At 46.2% G+C, this 18,325-nt stretch overlaps 1 protein-coding gene across 1 annotated transcript in view; it reads left to right on the top strand.

The window, feature by feature from the left end:
• PREX1 (phosphatidylinositol-3,4,5-trisphosphate dependent Rac exchange factor 1) overlaps positions 1–18,325 on the top strand; it is a 362,103-nt gene that overhangs the window by 184,663 nt on the left and 159,115 nt on the right. Inside the window, exon 10 of the mRNA XM_082271747.1 lies at positions 16,904–17,048. Within this exon, the coding sequence (XP_082127873.1) occupies positions 16,904–17,048 (145 nt within the window). The remainder of the gene's footprint in view (positions 1–16,903; positions 17,049–18,325) is intronic.

Below are 18,325 nucleotides of genomic sequence, written 5' to 3'. Positions count from 1 at the left end.
TAATAATGGAGATGTCTACATACAGGTTCTCTTTAATGAAGGTACTGAGTAGAGACCTGGAAACTCCTCCTGAAGGATCATTGTAAAGCAATGTTCCATCATCCAAAGGATTATAATAATGGAGACATCTATGAAAAGTCAACGCTAATCAAGGCACTTGGAAGATATACCTGGTGACTTCTCCTGAAGGATCATTGTAGAGCAATGTTCCATCTCCATACAAAGGATTATAATAATGGAGATGTCTACATACAGGTCCTCTTTAATGATGGTACTGAGTAGAGACCTGGAGACTCCTCCTGAAGGATCATTGTAGAGCAATGCTCCATGGTACAGAGGATTATAATAACAGAGACATTTAGATACAGGTTTCCTTTTCCAGGGGGGAATTTGAGATGGGAGAAGGGGGAATTATTGCATTTTTATTTAGGGAAAGGTCTTTTCGCTAAGACTTGATGCTCACACTTTTCGAGGGGAGGGAGCACTTTGTCATCTTCGCCCGGAGCACTAAATGACCTTGTCCCAGTACTGCTAAGAAGAGTGACCTAATCCTTCTTCTGAAGGATCATTGTAGAGCAATGTTCCATCATAAAAAGGATTAAAATAATGGAAACATCTACATACAGTCTCCTTTAATGATGGTACTAAGGGAGACCTGGTGACTTCTCCTGAAGGATCATTGTAGAGCAATGTTCCATCATCCAAAGGATTATAATAATGGAGACGTCTACATACAGTCTCCTTTAATGAAAGTACTAAGAAGAAAGTCCTGTAGATTTCCTCTGCAGATCATTGTGGATCAATGCTTTATTTCTATACAGATAATTGTAGGCCTAGCCTGAGTCCCGATGTAAAACTCGCTTCTATTTTAGTATTTAAGACGGTCGCCGCTCTCGGTAAGATGGTAAATGTAGGATTACACAATAATTGCTCTGATGAAGACCGTAATGATATTCCTAGAGGCGAGAAATCCAATCCGCAGTGACGTTCTGCGAGGTTTTTCGAAGAATGGATTCCAGCCAAATGGCTGACGTGCATATATGAACTGCTTTACATGCCAAAGTATTCCTATTCAGCTTTTCCAGCAATTCACACACCCGCCAACACCTCATACGTGTCATAGGGAAGGAGGTAAGGATCTCAGGGGTATGGTGAGGATCATTTATGGGGCAGGCTGGAGGTCTGAACTCTGCTCTAACCGACCTGGCTTGTGCAGTGTGGCGAGTGTCTGGGTCTTTAGCTGCTTTTTAGATGTTTAAAAGACAATATAACATCGTCAACGTATCTTTCAGTGATAAATTATTATCAATTCATCTTTATTTCATCAGAATAGACAAAGCTAAAAAGCTAAAGGTGTACACTATATTGCCAAAGGTACAGTATATGGACCTCAAATGAATGAGTTTAGGTGTCTCCAGTGAAGGATCATGGTAATATTGCATCATACAAAGACATTGTAGACCACTGTTATCTTCCAACCTTGTGGTAACAGTTTGGTGAAGACCCTTTTCTGTTCCACCATGATGGTGCCCATGTATACAAAGCCAGAACCATAAAGACATGGTTTGACCAGTATAGTGTGGAGAACCATTAGTGGCCTCCACAAATCCCTGATCATAATCCTACTGAACACCTTTGGGATGAATTGGAATGCCAAATGCAAGCCAGGTCTTCTGTATACAGTGCCTTGAAAAAGTATTCATACTCCTTGAAATTTTCCACATTTGTCATATTACAACCAAAAAACGTAAATGTATTTTATTGGAATTTTATGTGTTAGACCGACTCAAAGTGCCACATAATTGTGAAGTGGAAGGAAATGATAAATGGGTTTTCAAAATTTCTTACAAATTAATATGGGAAAAGTGTGGGGGTGCATTTGTATTCACCCCCCGGAGTCAATAATTTGTAGAACCACCTTTCCCTGCAATTATAGCTGCAAGTCTTTTTGGGGATGTCTCTACCAGCTTTGCACATCTAGAGAGTGAAATTTTTGCCCATTTTTCCTTGCAAAATATCTTAAGCTCTGTCAGATTGGATGGAGAGCGTCTGTGAACAGCAATTTTCAAGTCTTGCCACAGATTCTCAAAGTGATTTAGGTCTGGACTGTGACTGGGCCATTCTAACACATGAATATGCTTTGATGTAAACCATTCCATTGTAGCTCTGGCTGGATGTTTCGGGTCGTTGTCCTGCTGGAAGGTGAACCTCCACCCCAGTCTCAAGTCTTTTGCAGACTCTAACAGGTTTTCCTCTAAGATTGCGTTGTATTTGGCTCCATCCATCTTCCCATCAACTCTGACCAGCTTCCCTGTCCTGCTGAAGAAAAGCATCCCCACAACATGATGCTGCCACCGCCATGTTTTACGGTGAGGATGGTGTGGTCAGGGTGATGTGCAGTTTTAGTTTTCCGCCACACATAGCGTAGTAAAATACTAGCTCCACAAAGACATGGTTTGACCAGTACGGTGTGGAGGAACTTGAGTGTCCTGCACAGAGCCCTGACCTCAACCCAAATGAACATATTTGGGATGAGTTGGAATGTTGTTTGTGAGCCAGGTCTTGGCATTCAAAATCAGTACCTGACCTCGCAAATGGACACTAAATTTTTATAGACACCCTCCAACATTTTGTGGAATGTCTTCCCAGAAGAGTGGAGGCTGATACGGCTTCAGAGAGGGCAACTCCATATTAAAGGCCATAGGAAAGGGGGGTCAACTCTATAATAATGGCCATAGGGATGGAGGCAACTCCATATTAATAGCCATTGGGGGTGGAGGCAATTCCATATCAAAGGTTATGGTTTTGGAAAGGGATGTCCAACAAGCCCATATAGATGTAATGGTCAGGTGTCCACCAACTTTTGGCCATGTAGTGTATTTTCAAGGGGCATGAATACTGTTTCAAGCCCCTGTACAACACTAGCCACAAAGACATGGTTTGACCAGTAGGGTGTGGAGGAACTTGAGTGTCCTGCACAGAGCCCTGACCTCAACCCTAATGAACATATTTGGGATGAGTTGGAATGTTGTTTGTGAGCCAGGTCTTGGCATTCAACATCAGTACCTGACCTCACAAATGGACACAACATTTTTGTAGACACCCTTCAACATTTTTTGGAATGGCTTTCCAGAAGGGTGGAGGCTGATAAGACTTCAGAGAGGGCAACTCCATATTAAAGGCCATAGGAAGGGGGGTCAACTCTATAATAATGGCCATGCCATTGGGATGGAGGCAACTCCATATTAATAGCCACTGGGGGTGGAGGCAATTCCATATCGATGGTTATGGTTTTGGAAAGGGATGTCCAACAAGCCCATATAGATGTAATGGTCCAGTGTCCACCAACCTTTGGCCATGTAGTGTATTTTGATAGAAATGTTTATTGCACCCTTCCTCGGGTCTTTGTAGAATGTGAGTTCCTCTTTTGTGGTATTTTTGTTGTTGGTTTTGTTGTTAGGGACACAAAGAAAATAAATGATATTTCCATTGTTCCTAAGGGAAGTCCTTCAGAGTGCAACACCAAGTGACATCTTTTCACTCATCATAAATACACGCGACTTTTCAAGCAATCACTGCTTACGAAGGATTATTATTTGTTCAGATAGATTCAGGTATTAGTCAGGAACAAATTACATTTTTTTATACAATATTAAAACAAGCATTAAATATTACACAGTGTTACATTCTGTGGTAGAAGTTACTAAAGGCTCGTTGATGGAGGTAGGGATGGAGGTGGGGGGAAGGCTCTTTGATGGGGGGGGGGGGGGGTTGGAGGCTCATTGATGGTGGGGGAAGGGAAGGCTCATTGATGGAGGTGAGGGGAGGGGAAGGCTCATTGATGGAGGTGGGGGAAAAAGGTTCATTGATGGAGGTGGGGAAGAAGGCTCATTGATGGTTGTGGGGGAGGATGGGGGAAGCTAATTGATGTGTATGTGGGAAGGCTCGTTGATGGAGGAGGGGGAGGAAAGGCTCATTGATGGAGGTGGGGGAGGGAGGGCTTGTTGATAGAGGTGGAGGAGGGAAGTTTCATTGATAGAGGTGTGGAGGGATGCCTCATTAATGGAGGTGGAGAGGGAAGGCTCATCGATGGATGTGGATGGAAGGCTCATTGATGGAGGTGGGGAGGGAAGGCTCATTGATGGAGGTGGGAAGAGAAGGCTCATTGATGGAGGTAGGGGAAAGGAAGGCTCATTGATGGAGGTAGGGGGAGGGAAGGCTCGTTAATGGAGGTGGGGAGGGAGGGCTCATTGCAAAATGCTTGGTGGGGGGGGGGTATGAGGGAGGCTTATTGATGTGTTGTGGAGGGCTCATTGATGTGTGTGAGGAGAGAAGGTTTGTCGATGGAGGTGGGGAGGAAGGCTTATTGATGTATATGGGAATGGAAGGCTTGTTGATGGAAGTGGGGGGGTGGGAGGCTCATTGATGGAGGTGGGAAGGAATGTGCATTGATGTTTGTGGGGGGGTGGTCTCGTTGATGGAGGTGAGGAGGGAAAGCTCATTGATGGAGTTGAGGAAGGAAGGTTCATTGATGGAGGTAGGGAGGGAAGGCTCATTGATGGAGATGAGGAGGGAAGGCTCATTGATGGAGGTGGGGAGAGAAGGCTCATTGATGGAGATGTGGAGGGAAGGCTCATTGATGGAGGTAGGGAGAGAAGGCTCTTTGTTGGAGTTGTGGAGGGAAGGCTCATTGTTGGAGGTGAGGGAGGGAAGGCTCATTGATGAAGGTGAGGAGGGAAGGCTCATTGATGAAGGTGAGGGAGGGAAGGCTCATTGATGAAGGTGAGGGAGGGAAGGCTCATTGATGGAGGTGAGGGAGGGAAGGCTCGTTGATGAAGGCGAGGAGGGAAGGCTCATTGATGAAGGTGAGGGAGGGAAGGCTCATTGATGGAGGTGAGGGAGGGAAGGCTCGTTGATGAAGGTGGGGGGGAGGGAAGGCTCATTGATGGAGGTGGGGGAGGGAAGGCTCACTGATGGAGGTGGGGGGGGGGGTTCATTGATTGAGGTGGGGAAGTAGGGCTCCTTGATGGAGGTGGGGGGGAGGGAAGGCTCATTGATGGGTGTGGTGGGGGGGTGGCTTATTGATGGAGGTGGAGGAATGCTCAATAAGGGAGGTGGGGGGGGGTAAGACTCATTGATGGAGGTGGGGGGGAGGGAAGACTTGTTGATGGGTGTGGGGGAGGGAAGGCTCGTTGATGGGTGTGGGGGGGGAGGCTTATTGATGGAGGTGGAGGAAAGCTCAATGATGGAGGTGGGGGGGTAGGGCTCATTGATGAGATGGGGAGCGCCTGCAATGGGCACGTGAGCATCAGAACTGGAGCACGGAGCAATGGAGGAAGGTGGCCTGGTTTGAAAACTTAAGAATGGTTTGAGGAACACAACGAGTTTGAGTCGTTGATTTGGCCTCCAAATTATCCAGATCTCAATCCAGTGGAGCATCCGTGGAATGTGGTGGAAAAACAAATCCAGATCCATCAATGAGCCTTCCCTCCCCACCCCACTCAACATTAGGTGGGTGGTCATAATGTTATGGCTGATCATTGTATACGGTGATGTGTGATCTTGGTGTTGATTGCGAGCTTAGAGTCGGGTGAAGTGTTGTCGTACGATGAGGACTACTTTGGAGCCTGCAGTTAACTCAGCGTTTTGGTAATCCGGTTAATCAGACGTCGGATCCTCAGCTATTCCAGCTGTGCGGTAATCCAGGTACCGACACCGGCACTTCCTCTCCCGCCTCGTCTTTCCATTGCAGCTCGGGGCGGGTTAAGTGATTGTTTATAAGCGGTCGCAGATGATGAGCCCCTGGCGGCGCTCCAAGCCGACTCCTGCCAGAAGTTGCCTTTTGCCAAAACTTTTATTTACGTGAGTCGTTCCATTGACATTCCGCACTCGTTTGTCTGGATGATTTCTGGTTGTGACAAGCGTTTGGCCGGGGCCAGGAATGCCACGTTCCTGATGGATCTCACCTGGAATGATGGATTCCTGGCATGCCCAGCAGTCCTGAGGGTCTGTGATGGCGGAATGTCCTATAATGAGGAGATCAGACACTCCAGTGATGGCGCTGTGCCATGTGACCCCCCCCAGATCTGTAATAACACCCCTTAACCACTTTACCACCGGAGGATTTTCCTGCTTTACCTCCAGGCCACTTTTTGCGATTCGGCGCTGTGTGACTTTAACTGACAATTGCGCGGTCATGCAACGCCGTACCCAAACAAAATTTACGTCCTTTTTTTCCCACAAACAGAGCTTTCTTTTGGTGGTATTTGATCACCTCTGCGCTTTTCAATTTTTGCGATATTCATAAAAAAAAGTGACAATTTTGAAAAAATAACAATATTTTTCTACTTTGACAGTTAAAAAATATCCAATATATTCAATTTTTGTCATATATTTAGGCCAAAATGTATTTAGCTACATGTCTTTGACAAAAAAATTCTCAATGAGCGTATTTTTAACCGCTTTAAGACCGGGAGGTTTTACCCCCTTCCTGACCAGGGCCTATTTTGCGATTCGGCACTGTGTGATTTTAACTGACAATTGCGCGGTCGTGCGACGCTGTACCCAAAAGAATTTGACGTCTTTTTTTTCCCCACAAACAGCGCTTTCTTTTGGTGGTATTTGATCACCTGTGCGATTTTTACTTTTTGCGCTATAAACAAAAAAAGAGCGACAATTTTGCAAAAATAACAATATTTTTCACATTTTTTTTATATGAAATTCCCCCCCAAAAAAAAAATGTAAAAATCTGAATTTTTTAACATTTTCGGCCAATTTGTTTTATGCTACATATGTTTGGTTAAAAAAAAAAAAAATTGCAAAAATCGTATTTTGATTGGTTTGCGCAAAAGTTATTGCGTTTACTAACAAAGGGAAAGATTTTTGTCATTTTTTTTTTTTTTAACGTGTAATGGCGGCGATCTGCGATTTTATTTTTTTTTGCAGGACTGCGACATTGAGGCGGACAGATCGGACCCCTGACTGACATTTTTGACACTTTTGGGGTTACCAGTGACTTTACTACAGTAATCAGTGCTATAAATATGCACTGTCACTGTAAAATGACACTGGCAGTGAAGGGGTTAACTTTTTTTGAGAGCGAGGGGTTAAGTGTGTCCCTAGGGGCGTGCTTCTAACTGTGATTGGCTGTGACTTGAGGTGTAAGAACAGTGATCAACGATCCTACATAGTAGAACCGTATGATCTCTATTCATACACCGGGGAAAATGACAGGCGGCTGTGTTTACATTAGCCGCCTGCCTTTCTCCCTCTGCACCAGACGATCGCGAGTGCCCAGCGGACATCGGGTCCGCCGCTCACACGCGCGGGGGGGTCCGTGACCGAGTGGGAGCACGCCTCTGGGGGCGCGCTCGCTCCCTAGATCCTCACAGGCTAGTGACGTAGTACTACGTTGCTTTGCCTGTGAGGGGCTGACCGCCGCAGTAAATAGTCGTGCGGCGGTCGGCAAGCGCTTAAAAAAATTAAAAAATCCCATGTACATAAGTATTCACACCCTTTCCCATGACTTTCAAAACTGAGTTCAGATACATCCTGTTTCCATTGATCATCCTTGAGATGTTTCTACAACTTGATTGGAGTCCACCTGTGGTAAATTCCATTGATTGGACATGATTTGGAAAGGCACACACCTGTCTATATAAGGTCCCACAGGTAACAGTGCATGTCAGAGCACAAACCAAGCCATGAAGTCAGAGGAATTGTCTGTAGACCTCCAAGACAGGATTGTATGGAGGCACAGATCGGGGGAAGGGTACAGAAACATTTCTGCAGCATTGAAGGTCCCAATGAGCACAGTGGCCTCCATCATCTGTAAATGGAAGAAGTTTTGAACCACCAGGACTCTTCCTAGAGCGGCCGCCCGGCCAAACTGAGCGATCGGGGGAGGAGGGCCTTAGTCAGGGAGGTGACCAAGACCCCGATGGTCACTCTGACAGAGCTCCAGCATTTCTCTGTGGAGAGAGGAGAACCTTCCAGAAGAACAACCATCTCTGCAGCACTCCACCAATCAGGCCTGTATGGGTGTGGCCAGATGGAAGCCACTCCTCAGTAAAAGTCACATGACCCCCCGTCTGGAGTTTGCCAAAAGGCACCTGAAGAAGTCTCAGATCACGAGAAACAAAATTCTCCGATCTGATGGAACAAAGATTGAACTCTTTGGCCTGAATGGCAAGCGTCATGTCTGGAGGAAACCAGGCACCGCTCATCACCTGGCCAATACCATCCCTACAGTGAAGCATGGTGGTGGCAGCATCATGCTGTGGGGATGTTTTTCAGCGATAGGAACTGGGAGACTAGTCAGGATTGAGGGAAATATGAATGCAGCAATGTACAGAGACATCCTTGATGAAAACCTCCTCCAGAGTGCTCTGGATCTCACACTGGGGGGCAAAGGTTCATCTTCCAACAGGACAACGACCCTAAGCACACAGCAAAGATAACAAAGGAGTGGCTACAGGACAACTCTGTGAATGTCCTTGAGTGGCCCAGCCAGAGCCCAGACTTGAACCCGATTGAACATCTCTGGAGAGATCTGAAAATGGCTGTGCACCGACCCTCCCCCCATCCAACCTGATGGAGCTTGGGAGGTCCTGCAAAGAAGAATGGGAGAAACTGCCCAAAAATAGGAGTGCCAAGCTTGTAGCATCATACTCAGAAATACTGGAGGCTGGAATTGGTGCCAAAGGAGCTTCACCAAAGTATTGGGCAAAGGGTGTGAATACTTATGTACATGGGATTTTTTATTTGTAAAAAATTTGCAAAGATTTCAACAAACTTCCTTCACATTGTCATTATGGGGGATTATTTGTAGAATTTTGAGGAAAATAATGAATTGAATCCATTTTGGAATAAGGCTGTAACATAACAAAATGTGGAAAAAGTGAAGCGCTGTGAATACTTTCCGGATGCACTGTAAAATCTCAGAGTCTCGTTCAGTTGTGGTATTTCTGTGTTCCATTGGTTGATGGCGCCCCCATGTCTCCTCTGCGCCCTAGGCAGATTTCCCTGCAGCCCTCCCCATATATATCCCTACACACCCCAGATTCAATGCAGGAAGTCCTCACCGGTAAAATCGGCTTCTGTAGATGTAAATAAAGCTGTGAAAATAAAGCGCAAACTACAACACACATTTTCATTTTACTGCCATATAGAAAATAAATGCCTCACTTTAATGTATTTTTCATGTTTGTATCACATTATCTGTGATTTGCTGACACCTAGTGGAGGTTTTGGGCCACTACAACTTGTTTACTAATGGGATTTTGGTGCATTTCCCTGTCCTCCCCTCCTGTTTAATGCTAGTTAGTTTGGTCTTAGCTGGACCGCCCCCCCCCCCCCCCCTTCCTCCATGTTCCCTCAGTCAGTAGTAGGGCAGCCATAGATGCAGTGCTGGGACAAGGTCATTCAGTGCCAAACTGCCCAGCCTTGTAACAGAAGGAAGGCGCCCCCATCCCTACAGTAAACCATTGCGCCCAGGGCAGCGAAACGGACAGTTTAAAAAAAATAAAAATGTTTACATTTATTTTATGTGGCTGGCATATTTTTATTGAAGTCAATGGGGTGCAATTTTTCATTAAAATCAATAGGGTGGAAATTTTGCATTGAAGTCAATGGGATGTGATTGTGCATTGCAGTCAATAGGGGGGCGATATTGCATTGAAGTCAATGGGACGCAATTTTGCTTTAAAATCAATGAGATGCAATTTTGCATTGAAGTCAATGGGACGTGATTTTGCATTGATGTGAAAAGGATGCAATTTTGCATTGAAGTCAATGGGATGCTATTTTGCATTGCAGGCAATAGTGAGAGGGTTTCAAGTCAATGAGATGTGATTTTGCACTGAAGTCAATAGGATGCTTTTTTGTATTGCAGTCAATAGAGAACGTGTTTGCATTGAATTCAAGAGGATGCCATTTTACGTTGCAGTTATTAGGGGACGCATTGAAGTGAATGGGATAAAATTTTGCATTGAAATCAATGGGACGCGATTTTGCGTTGCAGTTATTAGGGGACGCTTTTGCATTGAAGTCAATAGGGTGTGATTTTGCATTGCAGTCAATAGGGGGAGTGTTTGCATTGAAGTCAATGGGACTCGATTTTTCATTGAAGTCAATGGGACTCGATTTTGCATTGGAGTCAGTGGGATGTGATTTTTGCATTGTAGTCCATAGTGGGTGGGGGTTTGAATTGAAGTCAATAGGACATGAATTTGGTTTGCATTGAAGTCAATAGGATGCGATTTTGCATTGAAGTTAATAGGAATGCAATTTTGTATTGCAGTCAATAGAGAGCATGTTTGCATTGAAGTCAAGGGGATGTGATTTTCCATTGAAGTCAACAGGATGCGATTTTCCATTGAAGTCAATGGGATGTGATTTTGCATTGTAGTCCATAGTGGGGGAAAGGGGGGGGGGGGGTGCATTGAAATCAATAGGATGCGATTTTCTATTGAAGTCAGTAGGAATGCAATTTTGCATTGCAATCAATAGAGAGCGATTTTTGCATTGAAGCGAAGGGGACGTGATTTTGCAATGAAGTCAACGGGAGGCAATTTTGCATTGCAGTTAATAAAGGGGCGTTTTTGCATTGAAGTCAAAAGGATGTGATTTACTATTAAAGTCAATGGGATGCAATTTTATTTTTTTACGATTATTGAAGTCAATGGGATGTGATTTTTTCCATTGAAGTCAATGGGACGCAGCATGCAATTATCGGCAGCTTTTTTTTTTCTATCTGCAAAACGCCGATAACCCCATTTTTGGCCGATATACCGGTTGCTTCCCTAGTAGTGACCCAAGGCTGTGTGTTGGAAGAGGCCAATGGGTAGATCCAGGTGGCTGATTATTGGGTGATAATTGGATTGTCTCTGTTGGGGGGGGGGGGGGTGTAGATGTTGGGGGAGGGGTGAGGACTGGCTCGTGTCCCCAGGGGAGGGATTGCAGCCAGCGGAGGTGATAATAGAATGGCTCGGTGTCATCAGACAGGAAAAGTGAACATTTCTCCGGTATTAGGAGGTGATTTACTAATGATAGACAGGGGGGGGGATGGGGGGGGGGATGGGCAAATGTTCCTCTTTGGATGTGTCACCCAGTGTACTGCTGGAGGAATCCTCCTGAGATAAATCTTCGTCCACCGTCCCTTTAACTCTCCAAATTCCAGGAGGGTACAAAGGGGACTTCCAGTGTGACCAACCAATGAGAGATAATCATTAACCCCTTCAATAGCGGCCGCTGTCACCCCCTTCCTGCCCAGAGCAATTCTCAGCTTTCAGTGCTCTCACATTTTGAATGACAATTACACCGTCATGCTACGCTGTACCCAAATTACATTGTTATTTTTTTGGGACAGACAGAGATTTCTTTTGGTGGGATTTTTTTTTTTTTTTTGCTAAACAAAATAAAAAAGACAAAACATTTAGGGAAAAAAAAAACGTTTTGTTAGTGCCGGTTCACAATACCGCGGCACGACTTTGGGGGCGACTTGCACGGACTTTATATAATTGAAGTCAATGCAAGTCGCCTCCAGGTCGCCCCAAAGTAGTACAGGACCCTTTTTCTAAGTCGGAGCGACTTGTGTCGCTCCTATTAGAACGGCTCCTGTACTACACAATGGACCGCGACCTACCGCGACTTGTCAGGCTGACCAGACGCCTGACAAGTCGCGGTAGTGTGAATGGGCACTAAGTTTGTTATAAAACTTGTAAATAAGTAATCTTTCTCCTTCACTGATGGGCACTGATATATGGCACTGATGGGCACTGATATGCTGCACTGATGGGCACTGATATACAGCACTGGTTGGCACAGATGAGGCTGCATTGATATGTGACACTAATAGGCAGCACTGATGGGCACTGATAGGCGGCAATGATGGGCAGCACTGATAGGTGGAAATAATAGGTGACACTGACAGGCATCATTAATGGGCACTGATTGGCAGCACTGATAGGCAGCATTGATAGGCACTGGTTGGCAGCATTGATAGGCACTGGTTGGCAGCATTGATAGGCACTGATAGGCAGCATTGATGGCACTAATAGGCAGCACTGATGGCACTGCTAGGCAGCACTGATGGGCACTGCTAGGCAGCACTGATGGGCACTGCTAGGCAGCACTGATGGGCACTGATAGGCAGCATTGATGGCACTGATAAGCAGCATTGATGGCACTGATAGGCAGCACTGATAGCACTGATGGGCACTGATAGGCAGCATTGATGGCACTGATAAGCAGCATTGATGGCACTGATAGGCAGCACTGATAGCACTGATAGACAGCACTGATGGGCACTGATAGGCAGCATTGATGGCACTGATGAGCAGCATTGATGGCACTGATGAGCAGCATTGATGACACTCATGAGCAGCATTGATGGCACTGATGAGCAGCATTGATGGCACTGATATGCAGCACTGATGGGCACTGATAGGCAGCACTGATGGGCACTGATAGGCAGCATTGATGACACTGATAGGCAGCATTGATGGCACTGATAGGCAGCACTGATTGGCAGCATTGTTGGACACTCATTGGCAGCACTGATTGGCACTGATTGGCAGCATTGTTGGACACTGATTGGCAGCACTGATAATCAGTTGGCTTATTGTCTCTCCTATCAGTTAGGAGAGGATTCCCAATAACTGGCAAATCCTGTTTACATCGTGATCAGCTGTGATTGCTACACTGGTCACATGGTAAAGAGCCGCTGTGATTGGCTCTTAGCCCGATTGGACACATCGATCACTGCCGATGCGCAACACAAAGGAAACGCAGGAAGCACGATCGTGGGAAAACGTCAATAGACGCCCTCCTAGAAATGTGCGCCCTCGCTGTAACCGTCATTCAGCCATGGCACGGTTATAAACATCATAAATGTACGCCGTTCTGTGTCATGGGTGCGAGTTTATGGTTTCCCGGTTGGTGTGATTGAGTGACGCGTTACGCTACATCCTCGCTTCTTCAGGATCCACGCCGTATATGGAAAAAAAATGTATCTACAGAACTACTGACACTCCACCCACCTACAATAACCCAGAGAAAGAGAATTACATTGTTACAAAAAGGAACAAAGAAACTTTATCACAACAACAAAAAATAATAATAATATAATATGATATGAAACCTTCAGGAGAGAGAAAAAAAGGTGTGGCTCCTGAAGAAGCGAAACGCGTCGATCCATAACACCAATCTGGAACCGTATACAGTTGTTGCACCCATTAAAAAAAACATTGACATGCGGCAACCGTGATCTCTGGTTTTATGATTTTTGTAATTATGTAATAAAGATGTTTAAGGATTTTTTTACTGATCTGTCATTGGACGTTCTCTCTGTGGCACATTGACAGTCCTCTTTTAGCCGCCTCCTTCTTCCTAGGAGGAAGGCTATTGGAGGACGTTCCTCATTGGACGTCCCACCCGTCACCGCACTGCCTGCTCAGAAAACATCACCTGATGTTGGCTGCTTGTCACATGTCTAAGAATTTTAAAAGAGCGGTCATTGGTCTGAGGCTCCTCCCCCTCAGCTTGTTATACATGTAGGTGGTGGGTGTGGCCACAGACAGAACACGCCTCCCACTGACATCTCCCATTGTGAGAAATATATGTTGAGTGTCCAATGCTGGAGAACATCTAATTTCCTTATTTCCTTTTCTCCTAACCCCAGACCATCTACAATGCGTATTATAAACATGTACAACTTTTATTCTATTATTTTCTGTTCTATTCTGTTCAGTTCTATTCTATTCTGTGCTTTTCTATTCTTTTCTATTTTTTTTCTATTCTGTTCTATTCTTTTCTGTTCTATTCTTTTCTGTTCTGTTCTGTTCTATTCTTTTCTATACTGTTCTATTCTTTTCTGTTTTGTCCTATTCTTTTCTGTTCTGTTCTTTTCTATTCTTTTCTATTTTTTTCTATTAATTTCTTTTCTAATCTTTTCTGTTGTGTTGTATTTTTTTCTATTCTGTTCTATATTTTGTTGTATTTGGTTCTATTATATTCTGCTCTTTTCTTTTCTATTCTATTATATTTTGTTCTGTTCTATTCTACTCTATTCTGTTCTATTCCCTTATGTTCTATTTGATTCTGTTCTATTCTGTTCTGTTTGATTCTATTCTGTTCTATTATATTTTGTTCTAATCTGGATTGTGCTGTTATATTCTCTTCTGTTCTTTTCTGTTCTATTGTGTTCTATTCTGTTATTTTCTATTCTACTCTGTTGTGTTCTATTCTGTTCTGTTCTATTTTATTCTGTTATCTTCTATTATATTCTCCTCTGTTCTATTCTGTTATGTTCTATTCTATTCTACTCTGTTCTATTCCATTCTGTTCTGTTATATTCTATTCTACTTTATTCTACTCTGTTTTGTTCTGTTCTATTATATTTATATTCTTTTCTGTTCTGTTCTATTCTTAACTACGCTATTTGTTCACCATTTGTTCCATCCCAGCGCTGCTGATCTCCTGCAGACTCTTTGCAGCCACTTCCCATCTACACATATCCAGTGATGTCTGGCTGGTGTTTTCCTTGATGGTGACAACACTGGTCCCATGTCTATGCATGAAACAGTCACTTGTAGTCCCCATCAGGAGCCCGTGTGACAGGGTGACAACGCTTGGGAGAAAGGGATGGAGTGTTGTCACCTCCAGAACAGGAAGTGCCTGAAGCAGGACCCCCCATGGCAGGATCACCAGGGATTACATTAAGAAAAGCTGCTGAGTCTAAAAAATTTAAATTCATTTTGAAATGACGGCGCACGTGTGTAACTTTCTCCATTAGAATGCAGCAAATGCCGGATCTCTGTGCTTCTCTATGCAGTGCGGGCAGATCATGGCTGGTGGGAGGAGCTGTACATAGCTTTCTGAAGACATCACAGCACCCCGCCTCTGTACTCTTCTTAGGAGCCTGCAAGCCATGGGAGGAGTTATGCAAATACTGAAATGCCTTGATGGGCCAGTTTCTAAAGATTGGGCATTCCTAGGCAGGCTTTATTTGCATAGATAACGCCCACCTGGGATGCTGAACCCCCATGATTGAAAGGATTAATCCAATGAAAAACAGGGGGCGGGACCAGGAACAATAAGGCTGGAGAGGAAAGGGCTGGCTCTTGGGAGGAGTTATGCAAGTATGGAAATACCTTGATTGGCAGGTGTCAGTTTGGAGGAATGGGCGTTCCTAGGCAGGCAGTATTTGCATAGGTAACGCCCACCTGTGATGCTGAACCTCCATGATTGGAAGGACTGTAATCCAATGAATAAAAGGGGGTGGGGCCAGGGACAATAAGATTGGGTGTTCCTAGACAGGCAGTATTTGCATAGGTAACGCCCACCTGTGATGCTGAAATTCCATGATTGGAAGGACTGTAATCCAATGAATAACAGGGAGCAGGGCCAGGGACAATAATTTTGGAAAGGAAAGGGCTGGCTTTTGGGAGGAGTTATGCAAATACTGAAATGCCTTGATGGGCGGGTGTCTGAGGATTGGGCATTCCTAGGCAGGCTTTATTTGCATAGGTAACGCCCACCTGTGATGCTGAACCTCCATGATTGGAAGGACTGTAATCCAATGAATAAAAGGGGGTGGGGCCAGGGACAATAAGATTGGGCGTTCCTAGGCAGGCAGTATTTGCATAGGTAACGCCCACCTGTGATGCTGAAATTCCATGATTGAAAGGACTAATCCAATGAATAAAGGGGCGGGGCCAGGAACAATAAGGCTGGAGAGGAAAGGGCTGGCTCTTGGGCGGAGTTATGCAAATATGGAAATACCTTGATGGGCGGGTATCAGTCTGGAGGATTGGGCGCTCCTAGGCAGGCAGCATTTGCCTAGGTAATACCCACCTGTAATGCTGAACCTCCATGATTGAAAGGACTGTCAGCCAATTAATAAAAGGGGGCGGGGCCAGGAACAATAAGGCTGGAGTGGAAAGGACTGGTCCTTGGGAGGAGTTATGCAAATACTGAAATGCCTTGATGGGCGGGTGTCTGAGGATTGGGCATTTCTAGGCAGGGCAGTATTTGCATAGGTAACGCCCACCTGTGATGCGGAACCTCCATGATCCTAAGGACATTAATCCAATAAATAAAAGGGGGTGGGGCCAGGGACAATCATTTTGGAAAGGAAAGGGCAGGCTCTTGGGAGGAGTTATGCAAATACCGAAATGCCTTGATGGGCGGGTTACTAAGGATTGGGCGTTCCTAGGCAGGCTTTATTTGCATAGGTAACACCCACCTATGATGCTGAACCTCCATGATTGGAAGGACTGTAATCCAATGAATAAAAAGGGGCGGGGCCAGGGACAATAAGATTGGGCATTCCTAGGCAGGCAGTATTTGCATAGGTAACGCACACCTGTGATGCTGAACCTCCATGATTGAAAGGACTGTAATCCAATAATTAAAAGGGGGTGGGGCCAGGGACAATAATTTTGTAAAGGAAAGGGCCGGCTCTTGGGAGGAGTTATGCAAATATTGAAATACCTTGATGGGTAGGTGTCAGTCTGGAGAATTGGGCGTTCCTAGGCAGGATTTATTTGCATAGGTAACGCCCACCTGTGCAGCAGAACCTCCATGATTGAAAGAACTGAAATCAAATAATTGAAAGGGGCGAGGCCAGTCGGGCTGGGGAGGAAAGGGCTAGATGATGCTGGACGTCCTCCAGCCAGGAAATGAGGCGGGGCTGTAATGCACATGGTGAGCAGCTCGCAGTGTGCGGTGAAATCAGAGGAAGCCGTTTCAGTCCAGGAGAGGAGCCGCTACAACTATAGGATGGAGGTTGGGTTTAATGATGGGGTTTGGAGCTTCTTTATTAGGGTCCAATCAGCTGTGTGGAATAATTGACTAGCGGCGCGCTCTGGTGCACTGACTCAATGTTGTTTTGCTGTGACAGGTCTGAAGCTGGGCATGGAGCGGGACGCCTATGTGATGATCGCAGAGAAAGGCGAGAAGCTCTATCACATGGTCAGCAAGAAATCCAACCTCATCAAGGACCGCAGGAGGAAATTCAGCACCGTCCCCAAATGCTTCTATGGAAAGTGAGTAGAAAAGATCCATTCATGGCGCTGACCTGAAGTCCGCGGGGGCCGCATATGTAATGAGCTCGCCGCTCACAGGGCGCCCCATTCACCCACTTTGAGGGCCTCGCGTGAATCTTCAGACCTCCGGAGACAATTCACAAAGAGAGAAGAAGAAAGTTCCCTCTTATCAGCTCCAAATCCTCCCCCGTCTGCCCGCCGCTCCGTCCTGCGCAGTCCCAGGTCCCCGATTATTGTCACCCCAAAATATCCTTCAATGGATGAGGAGCTTCCATGGCATTCAATAGCTGAAGCTGCTGTTCTGGGGGAAGAAGACCCTGAACATCCACCATCCCTGTGCTGAGTTCCTGGGTCTGTACACCCGCTGTGCCCATTATGAGGGGTTCCCACCATCCCTGTGCTGAGTTCCTGGGTCTGTACACCCGCTGTGCCCATTATGAGGGGTTCCTACCATCCCTGTACATCTTCTGTGCCCATTATGAGGGGTTCCCACCATCCCTGTGCTGAGTTCCGGGGTCTGTACACCCACTGTGCCCATTATGAGGGGCTCCCCCATCCCTGTGCTGAGTTCCCAGGTCTGTACACCCACTGTGCCCATTATGAGGGGCTCCCCCCATCTCTGTGCTGAGTTCCCGGGTCTGTACACCCGCTGTGCCCATTATGAGGGGTTCCCCCCATCCCTGTGCTGAGTTCCCGGGTCTGTACACCTGCTGTGCCCATTATGAGGGGTTCCCCCCATCCCTGTGCTGAGTTCCCGGGTCTGTACACCTGTTGTGGCCATTATGAGGGGTTCCCCCCATCCCTGTGCGGAGTTCCTGGGTCTGTACACCTGCTGTGCCCATTATGAGGGGTTCCCCCCATCCCTGTGCGGAGTTCCTGGGTCTGTACACCTGCTGTGCCCATTATGAGGGGTTCCCCCCATCCCTGTGCGGAGTTCCTGGGTCTGTACACCTGCTGTGCCCATTATGAGGGGTTCCCCCCATCCCTGTGCTGAGTTCCCAGGTCTGAACACCTGCTGTGCTCATTATGAGGGGTTCCCACCATCCCTGTGCTGAGTTCCGGGGTCTGTACACCCACTGTGCCCATTATGAGGGGCTCCCCCATCCCTGTGCTGAGTTCCCAGGTCTGTACACCCACTGTGCCCATTATGAGGGGCTCCCCCCATCTCTGTGCTGAGTTCCCGGGTCTGTACACCCGCTGTGCCCATTATGAGGGGTTCCCACCATCCCTGTGCTGAGTTACCACTGTGCCCATTATGAGGGGTTCCCCCCATCCCT

This window comes from Pelophylax lessonae, assembly GCF_965119305.1.
Source record: "Pelophylax lessonae genome assembly, chromosome: 11".
In the NCBI taxonomy this organism is placed as follows: Eukaryota; Metazoa; Chordata; class Amphibia; order Anura; family Ranidae; genus Pelophylax; species Pelophylax lessonae.
Note: the sequence above shows the minus strand (reverse complement) of the source record. Positions and strands in the feature narration are given on the sequence as shown.